This window comes from Salmo trutta, chromosome 26, assembly GCF_901001165.1.
Source record: "Salmo trutta chromosome 26, fSalTru1.1, whole genome shotgun sequence".
Classification (NCBI taxonomy): domain Eukaryota; kingdom Metazoa; phylum Chordata; class Actinopteri; order Salmoniformes; family Salmonidae; genus Salmo; species Salmo trutta.
The window spans coordinates 48,651,684-48,677,991 of record NC_042982.1 but is presented as its reverse complement, the minus strand read 5'-3'; the positions used below and the strand labels follow the sequence as shown (position 1 = coordinate 48,677,991).

The 26,308-nt window shown below is 42.9% G+C and overlaps 1 protein-coding gene and 1 long non-coding RNA gene across 9 annotated transcripts; both read right to left on the bottom strand.

Annotated features, from left to right (window-relative positions):
• On the bottom strand, positions 1–26,308 carry LOC115163873 (serine/threonine-protein phosphatase 5). Of its 8 annotated transcripts, none has more exons than XR_003869827.1 (13): positions 25,931–26,308; positions 20,824–21,065; positions 19,561–19,708; positions 19,188–19,309; positions 17,474–17,539; positions 17,044–17,335; positions 8,440–8,582; positions 4,033–4,120; positions 3,904–3,944; positions 3,588–3,766; positions 3,203–3,284; positions 1,506–2,538; positions 1–1,350 (listed from the first exon to the last, which is right to left on the bottom strand). XR_003869827.1 is itself a non-coding variant. In XM_029716086.1 (13 exons), exons 1-13 carry the CDS (start codon positions 26,034–26,036, stop codon positions 2,476–2,478), a joined length of 1,485 nt encoding a protein of 494 aa, XP_029571946.1. In that variant the 5' UTR covers positions 26,037–26,304; the 3' UTR covers positions 1–2,475. The 8 variants fall into 8 exon arrangements, 2 of the variants coding, with proteins under 2 accessions (XP_029571946.1, XP_029571945.1); XR_003869830.1 differs by having other exon boundaries at positions 1,642–2,538; XR_003869826.1 differs by having other exon boundaries at positions 1–1,753; positions 1,830–2,538.
• LOC115163875 (uncharacterized) lies at positions 4,374–5,440 on the bottom strand. Its single transcript, XR_003869832.1, has 2 exons — positions 5,214–5,440; positions 4,374–5,173 (listed from the first exon to the last, which is right to left on the bottom strand). It is a non-coding gene; the product is annotated as an uncharacterized LOC115163875 (long non-coding RNA).

The window sequence follows — 26,308 nt, the reverse complement described above, 5'->3', positions numbered from 1 at the left end:
TTGGACTTAAAGTTTTTTATTGAATAACTTTTTTTCCCAAACATGTACACAGAATGTATTTTAAATGATACAGTATATATATATATACACACATACATACACTTCAGTGTATAGAATGATCTAAAAAGTTGAGGGGACACGGCAGCTGGACGTCTGAGCCATACATCTGCAAATGGGCAGAGTCACTGGTAGACTAACAGTGGAGCGGATTGGAGCATCACACCAGTGCTTGGCCTTGTAGCAAAGCAGGTCGGGAGAGAAGAGGGGTTGTGCAGGAGCTACCAGGAGACTGACTGGCTGAGCTGAAGAGTTAACATGGAGAGCAGCAACAGGTAAAGAAAAGGGGAGAGAAGAGGTGCAGCAGTGCAAAAATAACAACAGAACAAGGATCAGCTTTGTTGAATGTGAAGAACAACATACATGTAGAACATGTGTCTAAACCATCTGACTAGTAGGAATGAACAGCACCGTGCAGAGTGAGACGAGCCAAATAACCAGGTTCATGTTTTCTCCTGAAGATGGAATCATAGCTACATTTTCTACTGTAAAAAAGAAGACTTTAATAAAACTATGTACCAATACTGTAGTACATACTGCTCTCACTCCCCAACCAGAGACACTATAAACTGAACAGTATAGATATACTGCTCTCACTCCCCAACCAGAGACACTATAAACTGAACAGTATAGATATACTGCTCTCACTCCCAACCAGAGACACTATAAACTGAACAGTATAGATATACTGCTCTCACTCCCAAACCAGAGACACTATAAACTGAACAGTATAGATATACTGCTCTCACTCCCCAACCAGAGACACTATAAACTGAACAGTATAGATATACTGCTCTCACTCCCCAACCAGAGACACTATAAACTGAACAGTATAGATATACTGCTCTCACTCCCCAACCAGAGACACTATAAACTGAACAGTAGGTCAACCAACAGTATGTTTTACAGTAGCAGAACAGTTTTACTGCTGTGACAGTGCGGATCATTCCAGTTCTTTGGTCCAAACCAGCTCCATACAGTATCAAAACTGTACCATGGAGGCTGCTGAGGGGAGGACAGCTCATCATGATGGCTGGAACGGCATCAACCACATGTTACCCTAATCAACCATTATGATACAGTATGATTAGGGTCAGAGCCAGTATTGAGCCACATACAGTATGGTTAAGGTTAGGTACAGTATGATTAACCAGTCTAATCACTTCAAACCCAGCAGCTCCAAAATGGATGCTTCAACACCAAACTGGCAGGGGTGGTTGGTTATCAATAGCCAGGAATTGGCCATACACTACCATGTTGTCTCTTCCTACCTACCATGTTGTCTCTTCCTACCTTAAATACCATACCCTACCATGTTGTCTCTTCCTACCTACCATGTTGTCTCTTCCTACCTTAAATACCATGACCCTGCCATGTTCTCTTCCGACCTTAAATACCATTACCCTACCATGTTGTCTCTTCCTCCCTACCATGTTGTCTCTTCCTACCTTCAATACCAATACCCTACCATGTTGTCTCTTCCTACCTTAAATACCAATACCCTGCCATGTTGTCTCTTCCGACCTTAAATACCATTACCCTACCATGTTGTCTCTTCCTACCTACCATGTTGTCTCTTCCTACCTTCAATACCAATACCCTACCATGTTGTCTCTTCCTACCTTAAATACCAATACCCTGCCATGTTGTCTCTTCCGACCTTAAATACCATTACCCTGCCATGTTCTCTTCCTACCTTAAATACCATTACCCTACCATGTTGTCTCCTCCTACCTTAAATACCATTACCCTACCATCTTGTCTCTTCCTACCTTAAATACCATCACCCTACCATGTTGTCTCTTCCTAACTTAAATAACATTACCCTGCCATGTCTCTTCCTACCTTCAAAACAAAATACCCTACCATGTCTCTTCCTACCTTAAATACCATTACCCTGCCATGTTGTCTCTTCCTACCTTAAATACCATTACCCTGCCATGTTCTCTTCCTACCTTAAATAACATTACCCTGCCATGTCTCTTCCTACCTTAAATAACATTACCCTGCCATGTCTCTTCCTACCTTAAATACCATAACCCTGCCATGTTGTCTCTTCCTACCTTAAATAACATTACCCTGCCATGTTGTCTACTCTGAAAGAAACAGGAGGGATTATCGGAAGTGGACACAATTCGCTTCCCATTTCTTCCCCTTAACAATAACCCTTTGATTTCTGCAGAGCAGTAAGGTGACAGTCATATGGTGAAAGCTCCATCACTACAGTGCTGCTCTAGAAAGATCAAAGAGTTTGGGCCAAGGGGAAGGGAGCTACTCAGGACTGGCTGGGTGAGAGATATCCCATGGAGCACAGTATGGACCAGTAGATAAGGGCATGTTGTTGTGTAAGGGCTGGAGGGAGTGGTGGCTGTTGTTGGCCAGGGTCAGGGGTCAGACTGAGTGACTTGGGCTTGGCCTCTACATCATCCCCATCTGCATCAGGGAGTTGGCGTACGCCATGGGCTTCACATTCGGATGAGGCTGTGGAGGGGAGAGAGACCGAGACAGAGAGAGAGACAGAGAAAGAGACAGAGAGCGCGAGAGAGAGGTTCATGAGAGTAAGGAGATGTACTGACCACAGCAGTGAACTGGGTTAGTATGGACTGGCTCACAGTAAGGACATATCATATATAATAGATGTACTGACCACAGCAGTGAACTGGGTTAGTATGGACTGGCTCACAGTAAGGAATATATCATATATAATAGATGTACTGACCACAGCAGTGAACTGGGTTAGTATGGACTGGCTCACAGTAAGGACATATCATATATAATAGATGTACTGACCACAGCAGTGAACTGGGTTAGTATGGACTGGCTCACAGTGAGGACATATCATATATAATAGATGTACTGACCACAGCAGTGAACTGGGTTAGTATGGACTGGCTCACAGTGAGGACATATCATATATAATAGATGTACTGACCACAGCAGTGAACTGGGTTAGTATGGACTGGCTCACAGTGAGGACATATCATATATAATAGATGTACTGACCACAGCAGTGAACTGGGTTAGTATGGACTGGCTCACAGTAAGGACATATCATATATAATAGATGTACTGACCACAGCAGTGAACTGGGTTAGTATGGACTGGCTCACAGTAAGGACATATCATATATAATAGATGTACTGACCACAGCAGTGAATTGGTGAAACTGTGGTTTGAGGTCTGATCCACTGAGATGGATGTACGCCCCTTTGTTACACATCTGATCACTTTGGTGGTGGTGGGGGTTGGGGGGGACGAGAGGGAAGGAGAGAGTGGAAGGGTGAGAGGTGAATGGGAGGGAGAGAGAGAGGTGAATGGGAGGGAGAGAGAGAGGAAGGGAGGGAGGGAGGGGAAGAGAGGAAGAGAGGGAGGGAGAGGAGGAAGAGAATACTGTTACTGTCATCTTAAACTAAGGCTTTAGAGGGGGGTGACATTTGAAAGTCTTACAATATATGTTATTATTTTAAATATGGCAATGCAGATGGAAACACTAAAGTAGGATTGAATAGTGAGTCTGTTGCCATAGTTACCAGTAGTTGGGCGCTGAGAAGACTGTGATGCACTTCCCTGAGTGTGTGACCTCATAACCCTCTGCCTTGACCTCGTGACTGCGGACGATGTAATCCAGATTGTTCTGGTCTAGGAACCGCTCGGTGACGTCAGGACCAAACTGACAGCTCACACCTCGCTTAGAGACACACCGGCCATTCTGAGACAGATGGAGCCGAGGAGAGAAAATATTCAGGATTATCATTTAAGTAGATAACTGTACTACATGATGTCATCTATTTGAAGCAGATTATTGTTGATGACAGTGTATTTCGAGTGTGGTGCTGGACACCAAACCTGTGGCTGTGGATCTGACCAGAGAAGATCACACATAGGACCTGAAGAAAACAACAACAAACAAGCTTATTCCTAGGTACAGGACAATAAAGATATTGATAAAGATATTGATTAATTGATTGATTTTACCAGAGTCTGGGGGCTGTCTGTTCCTGTCGATCTTCCTCAGATCATCCAACGTCACGCCGTCCTCACTGAAGAGCCCCCCGTGCATCACCTGGCACAGATAACACAGCTATAGACAACAGTCTTCAAATGTCCAGTTGTACCACTGGAAGCCTAACAGGGAACCTACCATGTCCAGTTGAACAACTGGAAGCCTAACAGGGAACCTACCATGTCCAGTTGAACAACTGGAAGCCTAACAGGGAACCTACCATGACTGTTGAACAACTGGAAGCCTAACAGGGAACCTACCATGTCCAGTTGAACAACTGGAAGCCTAACAGGGAACCTACCATGTCCAGTTGAACAACTGGAAGCCTAACAGGGAACCTACCATGTCCAGTTTAACCATTGTAAGCCTAACAGGGAAGCTGCCATGTCCAGTTGTACCATTGTAAGCCTAACAGGGAACCTACCATGTCCAGTTGAACAACTGGAAGCCTAACAGGGAACCTACCATGTCCAGTTGAACAACTGGAAGCCTAACAGGGAACCTACCATGTCCAGTTTAACCATTGTAAGCCTAACAGGGAAGCTGCCATGTCCAGTTGTACCATTGTAAGCCTAACAGGGAACCTACCATGACTGTTGAACAACTGGAAGCCTAACAGGGAACCTACCATGTCCAGTTGAACAACTGGAAGCCTAACAGGGAACCTACCATGTCCAGTTGAACAACTGGAAGCCTAACAGGGAACCTACCATGTCCAGTTGTACCATTGTAAGCCTAACAGGGAAGCTGCCATGTCCAGTTGTACCATTGTAAGCCTAACAGGGAACCTACCATGACTGTTGAACAACTGGAAGCCTAACAGGGAACCTACCATGTCCAGTTGAACAACTGGAAGCCTAACAGGGAACCTACCATGTCCAGTTGAACAACTGGAAGCCTAACAGGGAACCTACCATGTCCAGTTGAACAACTGGAAGCCTAACAGGGAACCTACCATGTCCAGTTTAACCATTGGAAGCCTAACAGGGAAGCTACCATGTCCAGTTGTACCATTGGAAGCCTAACAGGGAACCTACCATGACTGTTGAACAACTGGAAGCCTAACAGGGAACCTACCATGACTGTTGAACAACTGGAAGCCTAACAGGGAACCTACCATGACTGTTGAACAACTGGAAGCCTAACAGGGAACCTACCATGTCCACTCGTACCATTGTAAGCCTAACAGGGAACCTACCATGTCAAGTTGTACCATTGTAAGCCTAACAGGGAATCTACCATGACTGTTGTTGTTGTTACACTGTGCCAGAGATTAGGTGTCAGAGATTAGAGGTCAAGGTTACCTACCAGGGGAGAATCTCAATTGCATACTCCTCACCTCCTTTTCAGTCCACCTGGCCATGCTGCTGCTCCAGTTTCAACTGTTCTGCCTGCGGCTATGGAACCCTGACCTGTTCACCGGACGTGCTTGTTGCACCCTCGACAACTACTATGATTATTATTATTATTTGACCATGCTGGTCATTTATGAACATTTTAACATCTTGACCATGTTCTGTTATAATATCCACCCGGCACAGCCAGAAGAGGACTGGCCACCCCTCATAGCCTGGTTCCTCTCTAGGTTTCTTCCTAGGTTTTTGGCCTTTCTAGGGAGTTTTTCCTAGGGAGTTTTTCCTAGCCACCGTGCTTCTTTCACATGCATTGCTTGCTGTTTGGGGTTTTAGGCTGGGTTTCTGTAAGCACTTTGAGATATCAGCTGATGTACGAAGGGCTATATAAATACATTTGATTTGATTTTGATTTGAATAGAGAGGTTCAGAGGGACCACTGGCTTTCTCATCTAATGGGTTTTGAGGAGGAGGCGAGTAGAAAGGATGCGAGGAGTATGCAATTGAGATTCTTCCCAGGACTTTGCAGTTGATACGGTATGTGAGAAAACAACTGCTTCAAAGGGGGTGTGACAGTTATCAAAACTTCTGTGAAGGACTCCTATCCTCGATGAGGGGAGGACTTCTGCCCTTCGCCTACTAACAAATTGACACTCTTCTTGACTATTGGACTACTATTTGTTTCCGGGTCACGGAGGAGAGACGGACGGACCTTTGCCCAAATGAGAAAAGGCCCAGGACTTTGCCATTGATGCATTGTGCCAAAGGTTAGGGGTCAGAGGTTAAAGGTCAGGGTAATGCTGCTTTCACAACATCTCGTAAATACCAGCATACGACTGGGAAAAATCCACTTGAACGGCCCTCCAACTGGTGATTACTAGTGAGAAACTCCTATCATCCAACAAGTTTACCACTTGCAGCTCTTCGATGTCATTTGTCAACAAAAAAGACAGCAAGCATGGCGGCATCTTCAGCAGTTGTTTATGGTAAGAACAAAATATAGATGGTTGATATATTAATTGTTATTTTTTTCTTCTGATTTAGAAAGCAGCTTGAGATATACTTATGGTTAATGCTAAATTGTAATTATTTCGCCTCTATGGCCTATTTAATGCCTTACCTCCCTACTCTTCTACATTTGCACACACTGTACATAGACTGTTCTATTGTGTTATTGACTGTACGTTTGTTTATGTGTAACTCTGTGTTGTTTTTGTCGCACTGCTTTGCTTTATCTTGGCCAGGTTGCAGTTGTAAATGAGAACTTGTTCTCAACTAGCCTACCTGGTTAAATAAAGGTGAAATAAAATAATTAATTGTAAAAAACAAGCAAAACAATCACAAGCCTTCATGTTTGATAGTATTTCCCCGGGCTCCCGAGTGGCGCAGCGGTCTAAGGCACTACATCTCAGTGCAAGAGGCGTCACTACAGTCCCTGGTTCGAATCCAGGCTGTATCACATCCGCCCGTGATTGGGAGTCCCATAGGGCGGCGCACAATTGGCCCAGTGTCGTCTTGGTTTGACCGGGGGTAGGCCATCATTGTAAATAAGAATTTGTTCTTAATGTTCTTAACTGACTTGCCTAGTTAAATAAAGGTTAAATAAAAAAATAAAATGAGGGTTGTCAACCTTGGCTCTATGGCATTAAAGTACCCATAAAAACACTGAAATACAATGGTATCGGCCCCTTTTTAAAATGTTGTTTTTTAAAAGATGTCAAAAGGAGACAGCTAAAAAGGAGCGCTATCGTAAGCTTGCCTGCTATGGGAGGGACGAGAGGAATCATGACAAAATATATTTTAGAGCCAAATCTGTTTATTTGCGCAAGTGGCCTCACTGGCTGTGCGTTGTGTGATGGGTTGTAAATCATCAAGGGCCCGGCTACAGAGCACACAACTCTGCTGTCCCCAGAACTGGATCATTATACAATGATATGCATTTTTATCTAATCTTCCTCTCTTATTAGGCCTAGGCATCTGTATGTTGTAGGTAGGTTGTAGCCTACATTGTTAATAATGGAAATAGGCCTACTATACACGTTGTTCCTTCATAAGCTTTGCTCAGCTTTAAGTTCTTTGGACAAATCATTCCAGATGTCTTCATATTGTTTGCTCAATTTCACTTCTTGTTACCTGTAATATTTGTAATTCAAAATAAAGCTGTGAGAGAGGCTTGCCAAAAGACTGACTTTCAGAATTGTTCCTATTTGAAAGCTGCAACTTTAGGACAATACCTTTAACTTGTCTTAATGCTTTTGATAGGCCATTTAAAATTAGCACGATTTGGCTTTTGGCCGTTTGGTTAGGGTTAGGGTGGAGGGATGCATGATTAACTGTAAGGTTTGTTCAAACTACTCGTTCGATTTTTCTATCTTGCTATTGTTTGTTGTACCCCTCATTATTACCTTAGGCCTATCATGTTTTTAGGTTATTCAAAAACAACTTCAACTAAAGAGCCCAAAAGTCTATTAGATAAATTGTTTGCCGGCATGCATAAAAACTTCACTCATATTCATATCAAATGGAGAGAAAATACAAAATGTAGCGTTTAAAATAATAACACATCAGCAAAAAAAAAAAATGTATCTGTCCGAGATCATCCGACATCATAGAAAAAGACTTCTGACTGGGCATTCTGCTCTGCTTTAGGGAACAGTTTAGCTCCGCCTACATTGTTCTCCGGAATTCTGTAAAAGACTTACGCCATATTTATTCAAATAGGTTATGCAGGCTATAGCAAAGGAATAAGCCACTTGACATGGCCCTGCTGTGGGCTGCCTGGCCAGCTCTTTAATGTGCGGTGCCAGACAAGTTGAAATACGCTATACACCGTCTGTCACATCACGATATCGGACAGTCATCTTCGATATCGTAATATGGCCCAACCCTATTTCCCAGTTCAAAACGTGAATGTACCAACTCGTATTTACGACATTCCCACTTGGTTATGAACGCAGCATCACCTACCAGGACTTGCCGTTGATGCACTGGGCTAGAGATTAGGGGTCACAGGTCAGGGTTACCTACCAGGACTTTGCCATTGATGCACTGGGCTAGAGGCAGCCACTGGAAGACCTCACTGAAGAGCGTGAACATCTGAGCGGTGTACTTGGCCTTCACCTCCCCCTCAAAACCATACATCTGGTTCATGTTGTCAGTCTCGTGGTTACCTAGTTACACAGGAACATATGGACATTAGTTAAAAATACAATTTACCCTTCTCTAAGCCCCGCCCCAGAATTTTGGGCAAAATTAAAAATGGCAATGCTCTGATGGATACCAACTGTCGTCGAGTCCGACACCTCAGACAAGCTTACATTTCAAACCCTTGGAAGCACAGGAGGGCAAAAACAGAGTTTCCATCCCAAAATAAATGGTTTAAAAATGGCTAAATAATTGAACAGTGCATATAGTTAAATACATAAAATACAGCCTGTTGAAGCGTTTTTTTTTTATCCTAAATGATACTGTTGAATTGTTTGTTAGCTAGCTGGTCAGCTAGCTGGTCAGCTAGCTCTCATTGAAAACAATGCCAGTGCTAGTAGCTAGCTAGCCATAGTTAATATAACTTGTTTTTCTCCAAATGCATGTTAGCTAGCTAAATTGGCTTTATTAGGAATAGAACTTTCATCTGCTGTCGACATGGACAAACAATTTAAGAGAAGCTCCAAAATGAGTTAGTCGTTTGACTGCAGTGCATTGAGCCATCCAGTGGCTAGCCACACTACAAACTTAATTTGACCAGGTTCCTGTGAAGTAATTGTAATAACAGTCCACCACAACATACCCAAGAGTCTCCTGATTGGCAAGGGGTAATCTGTGTTTCATTTCATTGTGTATTAAAAACACCATTTGAGATCATTGTGAGGTGTTTTCTCCAGTGGTTTGAAAGGGGAATTGGGTTTCCTGGGAAAATGTTGACCAAGGTTGCAACAGTAACCAAGGGGGCAGGGCTTAGGGAAGGGTCAATTACACATGGGAATAGAAGACTGGACACTGACATACAACACTTTTTTATCAACTTTAATGTAAGAGCAGGTAGAAGGATTCAGGGAGCAGCATACTGACCACTGAGGAGGTAGAAGGAGTCAGGGAGCAGCATACTGACTGACCACTGAGCAGGTAGAAGGAGTCAGGGAGCAGCATACTGACCACTGAGCAGGTAGAAGGAGTCAGGGAGCAGCATACTGACCACTGAGGAGGTAGAAGGAGTCAGGGAGCAGCATACTGACCACTGAGGAGGTAGAAGGAGTCAGGGAGCAGCATACTGACCACTGAGCAGGTAGAAGGGATCAGGGAGCAGCATACTGACCACTGAGCAGGTAGAAGGAGTCAGGGAGCAGCATACTGACCACTGAGCAGGTAGAAGGGATCAGGGAGCAGCATACTGACCACTGAGGAGGTAGAAGGAATCAGGGAGGAGCATACTGACCACTGAGGAGGTTGAAGGAATCAGGGAGGAGCACCCTTTAATGGTTCAAACAGCCGACCAATCAGCCTGTTACAATTGCTTAGTAAACTTTTGGAAATAATTGTGTTTGATCAAATAAAGTTATTTTACAGAAAACAAAATAAAAACACTTTCAGCATGCTTATAGGGAAGGGCACTCCACATGCTCGGCACTGACACAAATGACTGATGATTGGCTGAAAGAAATGTATAGAAGATAGGGGAGCTGTTCTGTTAGACTTCAGTGCAGTTTTTGAGGTCATTGATCATAAGCTATTGCTGAATTTTGTTTTTAGGTGTTATGGATTGCGAGTTACCCATCTAATAGAACACTGAGGGTTTTCTTTAATGGAAGCCTCTCTCATGGAAATTTTGTTGAGTGCGGTGTACCGCAGGGCAGCTGGTTAGGGCCATTATTTTTTTCTATTTTTATTAATGACCTTCCACTGACCTTGAATAAAGCCTGTGTGTTTATGTACGCTGATGACTCAACAGTATACACGTTGGCTGCAACAGTCAAATAAACAACAGACACTTAACATAGAGCTTCAGTCCATTTTAGAATGGGTACCTAGCAATAGGCCAGATGTGTAGCAAACTCACCAGAAGTGGCATTAATAAAGCCTCACTTGAAAAAGCCAAACCTTGACACAGAAAATATTTAAAAAGAATAATAAATAATAAATCCGCCTGTATCGAATCTCCCATTCCTCTGAACTTCTTTTGAAAAAGCTGTTGAGCAGCAACTCACTGCCTTCCTGAAGACAAACCCATTATAGCACTGAGACTGCACTCGTGAAGGTGGTAAATGACCTTTTAATGGCATCAGATCAAAGCTCTGCATCTGTCCCCGTGCTCCCAGACCTTAGTGCTGCTTAGTGATACCATCCATCAACACATTCTTTTGGAGATATTGGAAACCCAAATTGGTCTACACGGACAAGATCTGGCCTGGTTTAGATCTTATCTATCGGAAGGTCGCAATTGTAAATGAGAACATGTTCTCAACTGGCCTAACTGGTTAAATAAAAGGTGAAAAAAAAGATGTTTGCCTCTGATGAGCCTCTGACAAATTAACTTTAAATTTCGGTGTTCCTCAAGGTTCCGTTTTAGGACCACTATTGTTTTCACTATATATTTTACCTCTTAGTGATGTCATTCGGAAACATAATATTAACTTTCACTGCTGTGCGGACGATACACAGCTATACTTTGATGAAACATGGTGAAGCCCTGTTCCCCTCTCTCCACTGGGATTCTCTGCCTCTAACCCTATTATGGGGGCTGAGTCACTGGCTTACTGGTGTTCTTCTATGCCGTCCCTTGGAGGGGTGCGTCACTTGAGTGGGTTGAGTCACTGACGTAATCTTCCTGTCCGGGTTGGCGCCCCCCTTGGGTTGTGCCGGGGCGGATATCTTCATGGGCTATACTCGGCCTTGTCTCAGGGTAGTAAGTTGGAGGTTGAAGATATCCCTCTAGTGGTGTGGGGGCTGTGCTTTGGCAAAGTGGGTGGGGTTATATTTATATCCTGCCTGGTTGGCACTGTCCAAGGGTATCGTCGAACAGGGCCACAGTGTCTCCCGACCCCTCCTGTCTCAGCCTTCAGTAATTATGCAGCAATAGTTTGTGTGTCGGGGGGCTAGGGTCAGTCTGTTATATCTGGAGCATTTTTCCTGTCTTATCCAGTGTCCTGTGGGAATTTAAGTATGCTCCTGCTAACTCTCTCTCTCTCTCTCGCTCGCTCTCTTTCAGAGGACCTGAGCCCTAGGACCATGCCTCAGGACTACCTGGCCTGATGACTCCTCGCTGTCCCCAGTCCACCTGGTCGTGCTGCTGCTCCAGTTTCAACTGTTCTGCCTGCAGCTATGGAACCCTGACCTGCTACTTTGTCCTGGATCTGCTGTTTTCGACTCACTCTCTCTACCGCACCTGCTGTCTCTAACTCTGAATGATCATCTATGAAAAGCCAACTGACATTTACTCCTGAGGTGCTGACCTGTTGCACCCTATACAACCACTGTGATTATTATTATTTGACCCTGCTGGTCCTCTATGAACATTTGAACATCTTGGCCATGTACTGTTATAATCTCCACCCAGCACAGCCAGAAGAGGACTGGCCACCCCTCAGAGCCTGGTTCCTCTCTAGGTTTCCTCCTAGGTTCCAGCCTTTCATGGGAGTTTCTCCTAGCCACCGTGCTTCTACACCTGCATTGCTTGCCGTTTGGGCATTTAGGCTGGGTTTCTGTATAGCACTTTGTGACATCGGCTGATGTAAAAAGGGCTTTATAAATACATTTGATTGGTGCTAAATATCTCAAACGAAAAGTATAATGTTTGGGACAAATCACTCGCGCAACGCTAAACCTAATAATAATGTGGTGATTGATCAAGTTGAGGAGACTATACTGCTGGGTGTAATCCTAGATCGCAAGCTGTCATTGTCAAAACATATAGACTCAATGGTGGCTAAAATGGGAAAGAAGGACATAGGTAAATTGCAGTTGGTCCAGAATAAAGCAGCACCTATTGCACTTAGATGCACACAAGAGGGAAAGTAACATGCATGTCAGTCTCTGCTGGCTTTAAAGTTGAGGACAGATTGACTGCATCACTATTGGTCTTTGTGCGAGGTATTGATGTATCTAAAGGTACCGAACTGTCTGTTCACGCAATTTGCACATACAGTACCAGTCAAAGGTTGGTACACACCTACTCATTCAAGGGTTCTTCTTTATTTTTACTATTTTCTATATTGTAGAATAATAGTGAAGACATCAAAACTATGAAATAACACATGGAATCATGTAGTAACTAAAAAAAAGTTAAACAAATCAAAATATATATTAGATTCTTCAAAGATGCCACCCTTTGCCTTGATGACAGCGTCGCACACTCTTGGCATTCTCTCAACCAGCTTCATGAGGAATGCTTTTCCAACAGTCTTGAAGGAGTTTCCACATATGCTGAGCACTTGTTGGCTGCTTTTCCTTCACTTTGCTTTCCAACTCATCCCAAACCATCTCAAATGGGTTGAGGTCGGGTGATTGTGGAGGCCAGGTCATCTGATAAAGCACTCCATAACTCTCTTGGTCAAATAGCGCTTACACAGCTTAGAGGTGTGTCTGGTCACTGTCCTGTTGAAAAACAAATGATAGTCCCACTAAGCGCAAACCTGATGGGATGATGTATCTCTGCAGAATGCTGTGGTAGCCATGCTGGTTAAGAGAGCCTTGAATTAAAAAAAAAAAAATGAAATCACTGACAGTGTCACCACAAAACACCCCCACACCTCCTCCATGCTTCACGGTGGGAACCACACATGCAGAGATCATCTGTTCACCTACTCTCACAAACACACGCCGGTTGGAACCAAAAATCTCTAATTTGGACTCATCAGACCAAAGGACAGATTTCCACTGGTCTCGTGTTTCTTGGCACAAGCAAGTCTCTTCTAATTGGGGTCCTTTAGTAGTGGTTTCTTTGCAGCAACTCAACCATGAAGGCCTGATTCACGCAGTCTTCTCCGAACAGTTGAAGTTGAGATGTGTCTGTTACTTGAACTCTATGAAGCATTTATTTTGGCTGCAATTTCTGAGGCTGGTAACTCTAAAGAACTTCTCCTCTGCAGCAGAGGTAATTCTGGGTCTTCCTTTCCTATGGCGGTCCTCATGAGAGCCGGTTTCATCATAGCGCTTGATGGTTTTTGCGACTGTACTTGAAGAAACGTTCAAAGTTCTTGAAATTGTCCAGATTAACTGACCTTCACGTCTTAACGTAATGATGGACTGTCGTTTCTCTTTGCTTATTTGAGCTGTTCTTGCCATAATACGTACTTGGTATTTTACCAAATAGGGATATCTTCTGTATACCACCCCTACCTTGTCACAACACAACTGATTGGCTCAAACACATTAAGAAGGAAAGAAATTGCACAAATTAACTTTTAACACCTGTTAATTGAAACTGGTTGAGAGAATGCCAAGAGTGTGCAATGCTGTCATCAAGGCAAAGAGTGGCAACTTTGAAGAATCTAAATGAATAGGTGTGTCCAAACTTTTGACTGGTACTGTAGTTTTGACACTAATCGGTACAACAAGACATACAACCAGATGTCTCTTCACAGTCCCCAGGTTCAGAACAGAGGCTGGGAAATGCACCATTTTTAAATAGAGCCATGAATATATGGAACTCTGCCAGCCCAGGTAACGCAAGCTAGCAATAAAACATTAAAAAAAACAGATAAAAGAACACCTTACGGCACAAAGGGGACTTTAGAGAGACAGCCATTTTATATACACTATCGTTCAAAAGTTTGGGGTCACTTTGCTTTTCTTTCAAAAACAAGGACATTTAAAAAATGTTGTCCATTAAAATAACATCAAATTGATCAAAAATAACAGTGCTGACATTGTTAATGTTGTAAATGACTATTGCAGCTGGAAACGGCAGATTTTTTATGGAATATCTACATAGGCGTAGAGGCCCATTATCAGCAACCATCACTCCTGTGTTCCAATGGCATGTTGTGTTAGCAAATCCAAGTTTATCATTTTAAAAGGCTAATTGATCATTAGAAAACCCTTTTGCAATTATGTTAGAATTGAAAACTGTTGTTCTGATTAAACCACATCACCTCCCCCCTACCTGACACCCTAGACCCACTCCAATTTGCTTACAGACCCAATAGGTCCACAGACGACGCAATCTCCATCACACTGCCCTAACCCATCTGGACAAGAGGAATACCTATGTAAGAATGCTATTCATCGATTACAGCTCAGCATTTAACACCATAGTACCCTCCAAACTCGTCATTAAGCTCGAGACCCTGGGTCTCGACCCCACCCGGTGCAACTGGGTCCTAGACTTCCTGACGGGCCGCCCCAGGTGGTGAGGGTAGGTAACAACACCCCGCTGATCCTCAACACTGGGTCCCCACAAGGGTGCGTTCTCAGCCCTCTTCTGTACTCCCTGTTCACCCACGACTGCGTGGCCATGCACGCCTCCAACTCAATCATCAAGTTTGCAGACGACACTACAGTGGTAGGCTTGATTACCAACAACGACGAGACGGCCTACAGGGAGGAGGTGAGGGCTCTCGGAGTGTGGTGTCAGGAAAATAACCTCGCACTCAATGTCAACAAAACAAGAGATTATCGTGGACTTCAGGAAACAGCAGAGGGAGCAGCCCCCTATCTACATTGACGGGACAGTAGTGGAGAGGGTGGAGAGTTTTAAGTTCCTCGGCGTACACATCACGGACAAACTGAAATGGTCCACCCACACAGACAGCGTGGCGCCTCTTCAACCTCAGGAGGCTGAAGAAATTCGGCTTGTCACCAAAAACACAAACTTTTACAGATGCACAATCGAGAGCATCCTGTCGGGCTGTATTACCGCCTGGTACGGCAGCTGCTCCGCCCATAACCGGAAGGCTCTCCAGAGGGTAGTGAGGTCTGCACAACGCATCACCGGGTGCAAACTACCTGCCCTCCATGCCACCTACACCACCCGATGTCACAGGAAGGCCAAAAAGATCATCAAGGACAACAACCACCCAAGCCACTGCCTGTTCACCCCGCTAACACCCAGAAGGCGAGGTCAGTACAGGTCCATCAAAGCTGGAACCGAGAGACAAAAACAGCTTCTATCAGACTGTTAAACAGCCATCACTAACATTGAGTAGCTGCTGCCAACATACTGACTCAACTCAAGCCACTTTAATAATGGGAAAATTGATGTAATCAATTTCACTTGCCACTTTATATTATTTATATTAGATAAATAATATAACCTACATTATTCATCTCATATGTATATACTGTACACCATACCATCTACTGCATCTTGCCATCTTCATGTAATTAGATGTATCATTAGCCACTTTAAACAATGCCACTTTATATAATGTTTTCATAACCTACATTACTCATCTCATATGTATATACTGTACTCTATACCATCTACTGCATCTTGCCATCCTGATGTAATGTATCACTAGCCACCTTAAGCAATGCTGCTTTATGTTTTCATACTCTACATTACTCATCTCATATGTATATACTGTACTCCATACCATCTACTGCATCTTGCCTATGCCGTTCGGGCATCACTCAGTTATATATTTTTATGTACATATTCGTATTCATTCCTTTACACTTGTGTGTACAAGGTAGTTGTTGTGGAATTGGTAGATATTACGGCATGGTCAGAACTAGAAGCACAAGCATTTCGCTACACTTGCATTAACACCTGCTAACCATGTGTATGTGACAAATAACATTTTATTTGAAGAAGCAATAAAACTGTCCTTCTTTAGACTAGTTGAGTATTTGGAGCATCAGCATTTGTGGGTTCGATTTCAGGCTGAAAATGGCCAGAAACAAAGAACTTTCTTCTGAAACTCGTCAGTCTATTCTTGTTCTGAGAAATGAAGGCTATTTCATGCGATAAATTGCCAAGGAACTGAAGATCTCACACAATGCTGTGTACTACTCCCTTCACAGAACAGAACAAACTGGCTCGAACCAGAATAGAAAGAGGAGTGAGAGGCCCCGATGTACAACTGAGCAAGAGGACAAGTACATTTGAGTGTCTAGTTTGAGAAACAGACGCCTCACAAGTCCTCAACTGGCAGCTTCATTAAAATAGTACCCGCAAAACACCAGTCTCAACGTCAACAGTGAAGAGGCGACTACGGGATGCTGGCCTTCTAGGCAGAGTTCCTCTGTCCAGTGTCTGTTCTTTTGCCCATCTTAATCTTTTCTTTTTTATTGGCCTGTCTGAGATATGGCTTTTTCTTTGCAACTCTGCCTAGAAGGCCAGCATCCCGGAGTCACCTCTTCATTGTTGATGTTGAGATTGGTGTTTTGCAGGTACTATTTAATGAAGCTGCCAGTCGAATTTACTTTTCTTTCAAAAACAAGTGACACCAAACTTTTGAACGGCAGTGTATATTGTATTGTAATTTACACTGTACCATGTATTAGACCTAGATATTGTGTGTACTGATATGTAGGCTGTGTGTGACATTTTAAATGTATGTATTTCAGTCCTTGACTAATAATGTTCTGTACTATGTATTATGTCATGTTTCATGTGGACCCCTGGTAGAGTAGCTGATGCTTTTGCAGCGGCTAATGGGGATCCTAATGAATACCAAAAATCCAAATACTGACCTCTGAGGAGGTAGAAGGAGTCAGGAAGGAGCAGCTTGAAGCCAAACAGAGTCAGGATGACCTCTAGGGAGAACGAACCACGGTCCACAAAGTCTCCATTAAATAGCTGTGTTTTATTGTTAAGTGTTATAATGTACATTTCAATGAATACTAACACACACAGTTTTACTGCACATGTCACTGAACAGGATACATAGGGGTTGGTCTCAGAGGGTAAGCCGTTCAGCTCAAAGATGTTTATAAGATCGTAGAACTGTCCATGTGTGTCACCACAAATGGTTATCTTTTCTGTCTGTTGGGGAGAAAACAGAGGACAGGTTTAGACACAGGACAGTTCATCTGCTGAAGGGGATAATCATCTTGACAATTGGAGGACAGGAGGGGAGGCAGAGCAATACCAGGAAGTCAACATATATCATGGATGTCTCACCTCTTTTAATGTGATCTCAATTAGACTGGGTAGTTTGGATAAGAGTTCTTTGACTTGGATCAGAATCTGAAAGGATACATTTTATTAGGTAACACAAATACAGGATTACATGTTTTATAGAAGGATTTGTATTTCATAAGGTTTAGGGCAATGCGTAAGTTTAGTAAACTAGGGGCCTCCCGAGTGGCGCAGTGGTCTAAGGCACTGCATCGGTGGTGCTTGAGGTGTCACTACAGACACGGGTTTGATCCCAGACTGTGTCACAGCCAGCTGTCAACGGGAGACCCATGAGGCGGCGCACAATTGGCCTCAGTCTACACACAATACCCCATAAAGACAAAGCAAAAACAGTTTTTAGGAATTTTTGAAAATGTATACAAAAAAATACGGAAATATTACATTTTAATAAGTATTCAGACCCTTTTTCCAGTACTTTGTTGAAGCACCTTTGGCAGCGATTACAGCCTTGAGTCTTCTTGGGTATGACACTACAAGCTTGGAACACTTGTATTCTTTGCAGATCCTCTCAAGCTCTGTCAGGTTGGAAGGGTGCCAGGTTTCCTCCAGAAGCGACGCTTGGCATTCAGGCTAAAGAGTTCAATCTTGGTTTCAACAGACCAGAGAATCTTGTTTCTCATGATCTGAGAGTTCTTTAGGTGCCTTTTGGAAAACTCCAAGTGGTTTGTCGTGCCTTTCACTGAGGAGTGGCTTCCATCTGGCCACTCTACCATAAAGGCCTGATTGGTGGAGTGCTGCAGAGATGGGAGAACCTTCCAGAAGGACAACCATCTCTAGAGCTCTGTCAGAGTGACCATCGGGGTCCTTGGTCACCTCCCTGAACAAAGTCCTTCTCCCTCGATTGCCCAGTTAGGACGGGCGGCCAGCTCTAGGAAGAGTATTTGGTGGTTCCAAACTTCATCCATTTAAGAATGATGGAGGCCACTGTGTTCTTGGGGACCTTCAATCCTGCAGAAATGTTTTGGTACCTTTCCCCAGATCTGTGCCTTGACACAAACCTGTCTTGAAGCTCTATGGACAATTCCTTCGACCTCATGGCTTGGTTTTTGCGCTGACATGCACTATCAACTTTGGGACCTTATATAGACAGGTGTGTGCCTTTCCAAATCATGTCCAATCAATTGAATTTACCAAAGGTGGACCCCAATCAAGTTGTAGAAACATCTCAAGTATGATCAATGGAAACAGGATGGACCTGGGCTCCATTTCAAGTCTCATACCAAAGGGTATGAATCATTCTGAAAAATGTTTTCGCTTTGTCATTATGGGGTATTGTGTGTAGATTGATGAGGAAAAACATTTATCTAATACATTTTAGAATACGGCTGTAACGTAACAAAATGTGGAAAAAGGGAAGGTCTCTGAATACTTTCCAAATGCACTCTATAATATTTAGCAAATGTAAAGAAAACATTTAAATTAACAAGTCTGACAATATTAGCCCATCACTTGTGAATGATGTAATTCTCCTGTCTTATCTGGTGTCCTGTGATCTTAACTGTATATATCTCTCTCTCATTTTTTATTAATTTGTAAACATTTCTAAAAACATAATTCCACTTTGACATTATGGGGACTTGTGTGTAGGTAAGTGACGCAAAATCTCAATTGAATCCATTTTAAATTCAGGCTGTAACAACAAAATGTGGAAAAGGTCAAGGGGTGAGAATACTTTCTGAAGGTACTGTATGTGTACCTGATAAGCACACTTTCTGTGCAGTTTCTTCTGGTCTTTGAAGCACTCCATCATCTCTTTCATGAACCTCATTGTCACCTTCCCTTCTTCCAGCTTCGGTCCTGTGTACTGGTCCTCGATCACTGCATGGTGGCACAATCAATCAAACAAACCATCAAATGTATATAGCCAATTTTACAGCAACATTTGTCACTAAGAGCTTTACAGTAACTTGGCCTTGAAGGGTCGATTAAGCACCATGTATACAGGCAGTAGCCCATTATTTATAGACATTAAAATGACTGGTGGATAATATATAGTTTTACAACAGTTACGACAACAAATATTTTACAAAAGTAATTAATCATAAAATATGAGATAAGAAACCACTCACTCATGTTTTCAATGTCTAGGGAGTCTACAACTGATCTCTTCATCTCGTCGCTAGCAATGGCTCTCTCGAAGGCTTTCTGTTTCACGATCTTGTTGCACTCCTGGTACTTCATCTTAGCGTCCTTATCGTTGGGCCGCACACGCACTACCTAACCCCACACCAACAGTCAGACACACAGGGACAGGGGGAGGAGCAGAATTAGTCAGTCTCTCACACAGCAGCATAACACCCTGCATCCCACTGTTGGCTTGCTTCTGAAGCTAAGCAGGGTTGGTCCTGGATGGGAAACCAGATGCTGCTGGAAGTGGTGTTGGAGGGCCAGTAGGAGGCACCCATTCCTCTGGTCGAAAAAAATATCCCAATGCCCCAGGGCAGCAATTGGGGACATTGCCCTGTGTAGGGTGCCATCTTTCAGATGGGACATTAAACGGGTGTCCTGAGTCTCTGTGGTCACTAAAGATCCCATGGCACTTTTCGTAAGAGTAGGGGTGTTAAACCCGGTGTCCTGGCTAAACTCCTAATCTGAACCTCATACCATCATGGTCACCTAATCATCCACAGCTTATAATTGGCTCATTCATCCCCCCCTCCCCATATCGTTGCTATAAATGAAAATGGGTTCTCAGTCAACTTACCTGGTAAAAATAAGGGTAAAAGCACTATTACATAAAAGGTCAGTCTCACACATAAACAGTATAACATAAGGTCAGTCTCATATAGACAGTATTACATAAAGTCTCACAAACAATATGACAGTATTACAAAGGTCAGTCTCACATAAACCACTATGGCAGTATTACATAAAGGTCAGTCTCACATAAACCACTATGGCAGTATTACATAAAGGTCAGTCTCACATAAACCACTATGGCAGTATTACATAAAGGTCAGTCTCACATAAACCACTATGGCAGTATTACATAAAGGTCAGTCTCATATAGACAGTATTACATAAAGGTCAGTCTCATACAGACAGTATTACATAAAGGTCAGTCTCATATAGACAGTATTACATAAAGGTTAGTCTCAAATACTATATCAATACGCTGCTCGTCCTAGCACACGCGCAGTTCAAAAACACTGCTATAACTCTGATGAATGTGTTTACATGTCCTAATAATTCAGTTTAATATCTCATTATTAGTGTGCAGGTAAACATACTCAATAATGTCATCTTGAAGTAGTACCTTTAAGCCTCCTCTCCTGTCATCTGCTGAGTCTAACTTGAACTCTACTGTCTCGTCTAACCCTGTCCTGTCTTACCGTCTCGTAGTCTTTGAGTGCAGCCTTGAACTTTCCCAGGGCCATGTTGGACGTGGCTCGGCGGTAGTAACCCTTGATGTAGTTCTGGTCAATCTCCAGACACTTGGTGGCGTCGGCCAGGGCGTAGCCATAGCACTCTGTCCGCAGGTATGCCAGGCTGCGGTTGGAGAAGTAGATGGCGCTGGACGGGTTGAGCTCCAACGCCTCCGTGTAGTATTTGATCGCATTCTCATAGTCTCTCTCTAGAAAACATCACATTTATTCTCATACTCTTTCTCTAGAAAAGGGTTCAAAGGTTGCATTGTAATGTATACCACTGCAAGACACATACCCACAATAGGAAGTAGGGATGCACAATATAATCGGTGAACATATCGGAATCGGGCGATATTAGCTCAAAATGCCAACATCGGTATCGGCCCGATGTCTAGTTAAACGCCCATGTGAAAAACCAATGTCAACGCATACATGCATACCTAAACTCAACAAAAAAAGAAACTTCAAAGATAATTCGTAAAAATCCAAATAACTTCACAGGTCTTCATTGTAAAGGGTTTCAACACTGTTTCCCATGCTTGTTCAATGAACAATAAACAATTAATGAACATGCACCTGTGGAACGGTCGTTAATTAGGGCCGATTTCAGGTTTATATAACAATCGGTAATCGGCATTTTTGGACACCAATTGTGGCCGATTACACTGAACTCCACCAGGAGACTGTGTGGCAGGCTGATTACCTGTTACGCGAGTGCAGCAAGAAGCCAAGGTAAGTTGCACGCTAGCATTAAACTTATCTTATAAAAAAAACTATCAATCTTAACATAATCACTAGTTAACTACACATGGTTGATGATATTACCAGTTTATCTAGCTTGTCCTGCGTTGCATATAATCGATGCGGTGCCAGTTAATTTCTCATCGAATCACTGCCTACTTTGCCAAACGGGTGATGATTTAACGAGCGCATTCGCGAAAATAGCACTGTCGTTGCACCAATGTGTACCTAACCATAAACATCAATGACTTTCTTTATAATCAATACTCAAGTACAGTGAGGGGAAAAAGTATTTGATCCCCTGCTGATTTTGTACGTTTGCCCACTGACAAAGAAATGGTCTATAATTTTAATGGTAGGTTTATTTGAACAGTGAGAGACAGAACAAAATAATCCAGAAAAACGCATGTCAAAAATTGTAGAAATTGATTTGCATTTTAATGAGGGATATAAGTATTTGACCCCCTCTCAATCAGAAAGATTTCTGGCTCCCAGGTGTCTTTTATACAGGTAACGAGCTGAGATTAGGAGCACACTCTTAAAGGGAGTGCTCCTAATCTCAGCTTGTTAACTGTATAAAAGACACCTGTCCACAGAAGCAATCAATCAATCAGATTCCAAACTCTCCACCATGACCAAGACCAAAGAGCTCTCCAAGGATGTCAGGGACAAGATTGTAGACCTACACAAGGCTGGAATGGGCTACAAGACCATCGCCTAGCAGCTTGGTGAGAAGGTGACAACAGTTGGTGCGATTATTTGCAAATGGAAGAAACACAAAAGAACTGTCAATCTCCCTCGGCCTGGGGCTCCATGCAAGATCTCACCTCGTGGAGTTGCAATGATCATGAGAACGGTGAGGAATCAGCCCAGAACTACACGGGAGGATCGTGTAAATGATCAAGGCAGCTGGGACCATAGTCGCCAAGAAAACAATTGGTAACACACTACGCCGTGAAGGACTGAAATCCTGCAGCGCCCGCAAGGTCCCCCTGCTCAAGAAAGCACATATACATGCCTGTCTGAAGTTTGCCAATGAACATCTGAATGATTCAGAGGACAACTGGGTGAAAGTGTTGTGGTCAGATGAGACCAAAATGGAGCTCTTTGGCAGCAACTCAACTCGCCGTGTTTGGAGGAGGAGGAGGAATGCTGCCTATGACCCCAAGAACACCATCCCCACCGTCAAACATGGTGGTGGAAACATTATGCTTTGGGGGTGTTTTTCTGCTAAGGGGACAGGACAACTTCACCTCATCAAAGGGATGATGGACGGGGCCACGTAGCATCAAATCTTGTTTGAGGACCTCCTTCCCTCAGCCAGGGTATTGAAAATGGATCATGGATGGGTATTCCAGCATGACAATGACCCAAAACACACGGCCAAGGCAACAAAGGAGTGGCTCAAGAAGAAGCACATTAAGGTCCTGGAGTGGCCTAGCCAGTCTCCAGACCTTAATCCCATAGAAAATCTGTGGAGGGAGCTAAAGGTTTGAGTTGCCAAACGTCAGTCTCGAAACCTTAATGACTTGGAGAAGATCTGCAAAGAGGAGTGGGACAAAATCCCTCCTGAGATGTGTGAAAACCTGGTGGCCAACTACAATAAACGTCTGACCTCTGTGATTGCCAATAAGGGTTTTGACACCAAGTACTAAGTCATATTTTGCAGAGGGTTCAAATACTTATTTCCCTCATTAAAATGCAAAACATTTTATAAAATATTTTACATGCGTTTTTCGGGATTTTTGTTGTTCTGTTTCTCACTGTTCAAATAAACCTACCATTAAAATTATAGACTGATCATTTCTTTGTCAGTGGGCAAACGTACAAAATCAGCAGGGAATCAAATACTTTTCCCCCCCCTCACTGTATACATTTTTAAACCTGCATATTTAGTTAATTTTGCCTGCTAACATGAACTTCTTTTAACTAGGGAAACTGTGTCACTTCTCTTGCGTTCCGTGCAAGCAGTCAGGGTATATACAGCAGTTTGGGCCGCCTGGCTCGTTGCAAACTGTGTGACGACCATTTATTCCTAACAAAGACCGTAATTAATTTGCCAGAATTGTACATAATTATGACATAACATTGAAGGTTGTGCAATGTAACAGCAATATTTAGACTTAGGATGCCACCCGTTAGATAAAATACGGAACGGTTTCATATTTCACTGAAAGAAACTTTTTTTTCGAAATGATAGTTTCCGGATTTGACCATATTAAGGACCTAAGGCTCGTATTTCTGTGTGTTATTATGTTATAATTAAGTCTATGATTTGATATTTGATAGAGCAGTCTGACTGAGCGGTGGTAGGCAGCAGCAGGCTCGTAAGCGTTCATTCAAACAGCACTTTCATTAGTTTGCCAGCAGCTCGTCGCTGTGCTTCAAGCATTGAGCTGTTTATGAGTTCAAGCCTATCAACTACCGAGATTAGGCTGGTGTAACCGATGTGAAATGGCTAGCTAGTTAGCGGGGTGTGCTAATAGCGTTTCAAACGTCACTCGCTCTGAGACTTGGAGTAGTTGTTCCCCTTGCTCTGCATGGGTAACGCTGCTTCGAGGGTGGCTGTTGTCGATGTGTTCCTGGTTCGAGCCCAGGTAGGAGCGAGGAGAGGGACGGAAACTATACTGTTACACTGGCAATACTAAAGTGCCTATAAGAACATCCAATAGCCAAAGGCATATGAAATACAAATCGTATAGAGAGAAATAGTCCTATAATTCCTATAATAACTACAACCTAAAACGTCTTACCTGGGAATATTGAAGACTCATGTTAAAAGGAACCACCAGCTTTCATATGTTCCCATGTTCTGAGCAAGGCACTTAAACGTTAGCTTTCTTACATGGCACATATTGCACTTTTACTTTCTTCTCCAACACTTTGTTTTTGCATTATTTAAACCAAATTGAACATGTTTCATTATTTATTTGAGGCTAAATTGATTTTATTGATGTATTATATTAAGTTAAAATAAGTGTTAATTCAGTATTGTTGTAATTGTCATTATTACAAATAAATAAATAAGTAAAAAATATAAAAATATTGGCCGATTAATCGGTATCGGCTTTTTTTGGTCCTCCAATAATCAGTAACGGCGTTGAAAAATCATAATCGGTCGACCTCTACTGTGTACTGTAGCGTACCAGTGTAGTATAGCAGGGTACTGTAGTGTAGCAGGGTAATGTAGTGTACATGTGTACTGTAGCGTACCAGTGTAGTATAGCAGGGTACTGTAGTGTAACAGGGTAATGTAGTGTACCTGTGTACTGTAGCAGGGTACTCTAGCATACCAGTGTAGTATAGCAGGACACTGTACTGTTGCAGGGTACCATAACAGCGAACTGTTGTGTACCAGTGTACTGTAGTGGACCAGCTTGTCTAGCTTTACATATTTTCTCATCTATTTACCAATAAACTTAGATGGTTGATATGACAAATGTGCAGACACTTGCATATCAAGTTATGGCCATGTAGCTAGTTAGCTATTGCAATCAGTGCACTTAAATGTTTTGGAAACTCTGATTTGCCTTTAACATAAACCATGATCTAGCCATTCACTTCAACCTATTGACGTGGCATCCCGAGTTACTCTGAACACACTGCAAGAGAATTGTATTACTTAATTTGCTAGATAAATACCAGAGCTTATCCTCCTGTTAGCTACAGAAGTAAAGGCAGCGAGCTAGCCAACGTTAGCCGATCATTATGCGGGAGATAAGCTATGTGCCAAGCTACCACTAGTAACCATTTGTTGTGATTTAGGCTATTATGTGCAAAGTTAATGATTTCTCGGGTGAGACAGGTTTTGTTTTCAAACGGCAAAGCTATTTTGACGGGTGTCAAATTCCAAAATGAAAACCAAAACAGTGCTAGCTACAGTAGCTAACGTTGGGAATGAATGACTTGATATGTGTGCACGCGCCAGTGTGATAAAAGTTTCTGATACAACACATACCGTTAGCTAGAAAATTCTGGTTGGTGTCATCAAGATAAACTACGACATACTGGATGATCATATCATTTCACACAATTATAAATATTACATGGAATATGAATGGATCGTGTTTTTTACAAGACCCGAGCTGACGACAACGCCACCACACAACTCTGAGGTACTTTTTCACAAGCGTTGGCTAGCATAGCATACCGCAACTGTCCATTAAAAGCAATGCGCCGTTCAGCTAGTTAGCTACTTAACGTTAGCATAGCAACCGTCTCATGTGTGCTAGAAAAATCCACTGTTGTTGTCCATATGAAGGGCACTGGATTTTGATCATTACAGACTTTTTCCATATTGAAAGATAACTTTACATGGTTGAAATCCTACCTTTAAAGTAATTATTCGCTTTCTCCTTGAATTTCTCTGCATTTGTATCTTCCTCCGCCATCTTCTCCCTTCTACCCCTTGCGGACGTTGCCGTATCGTTCGCCATTGACAGTATAGTCGCAAAGGGCGCACGCTGCAGTCCTATGGTCTCAAACTGTACACAGAGTTTCTAAACCCAGAGGTGCTACACCACGAGACTTCCGGGAACGCTAACGAAACAGACCAGGTCGGGGTTTGACAAGTAAAAATGATTCCTTGGTTGTTAATTTTCTCAAAATCTTAAGGCACAACCTAGATTCGAGTCAATGCAGCCAAGTAGTTGAACATGTTATTATTACATCATCGTGAGTGACAAACTGACACGTTTTCATTTTCGTA

Bases quoted from the DNA above. Each gene is read 5' to 3' on its own strand.
- LOC115163873 (XM_029716085.1), bottom strand. From the start codon at position 26,036: ATGGCGAACGATACGGCAACGTCCGCAAGGGGTAGAAGGGAGAAGATG. The intron at 17,336-17,473 runs GTGAGACATCCA...TCTCCCCAACAG, and splicing joins TTGAGATCACATTAAAAGAG to ACAGAAAAGATAACCATTTG. The intron at 3,945-4,032 runs GTAAAATCAATC...TGTTTTCTTCAG, and splicing joins CAGACAGCCCCCAGACTCTG to GTCCTATGTGTGATCTTCTC.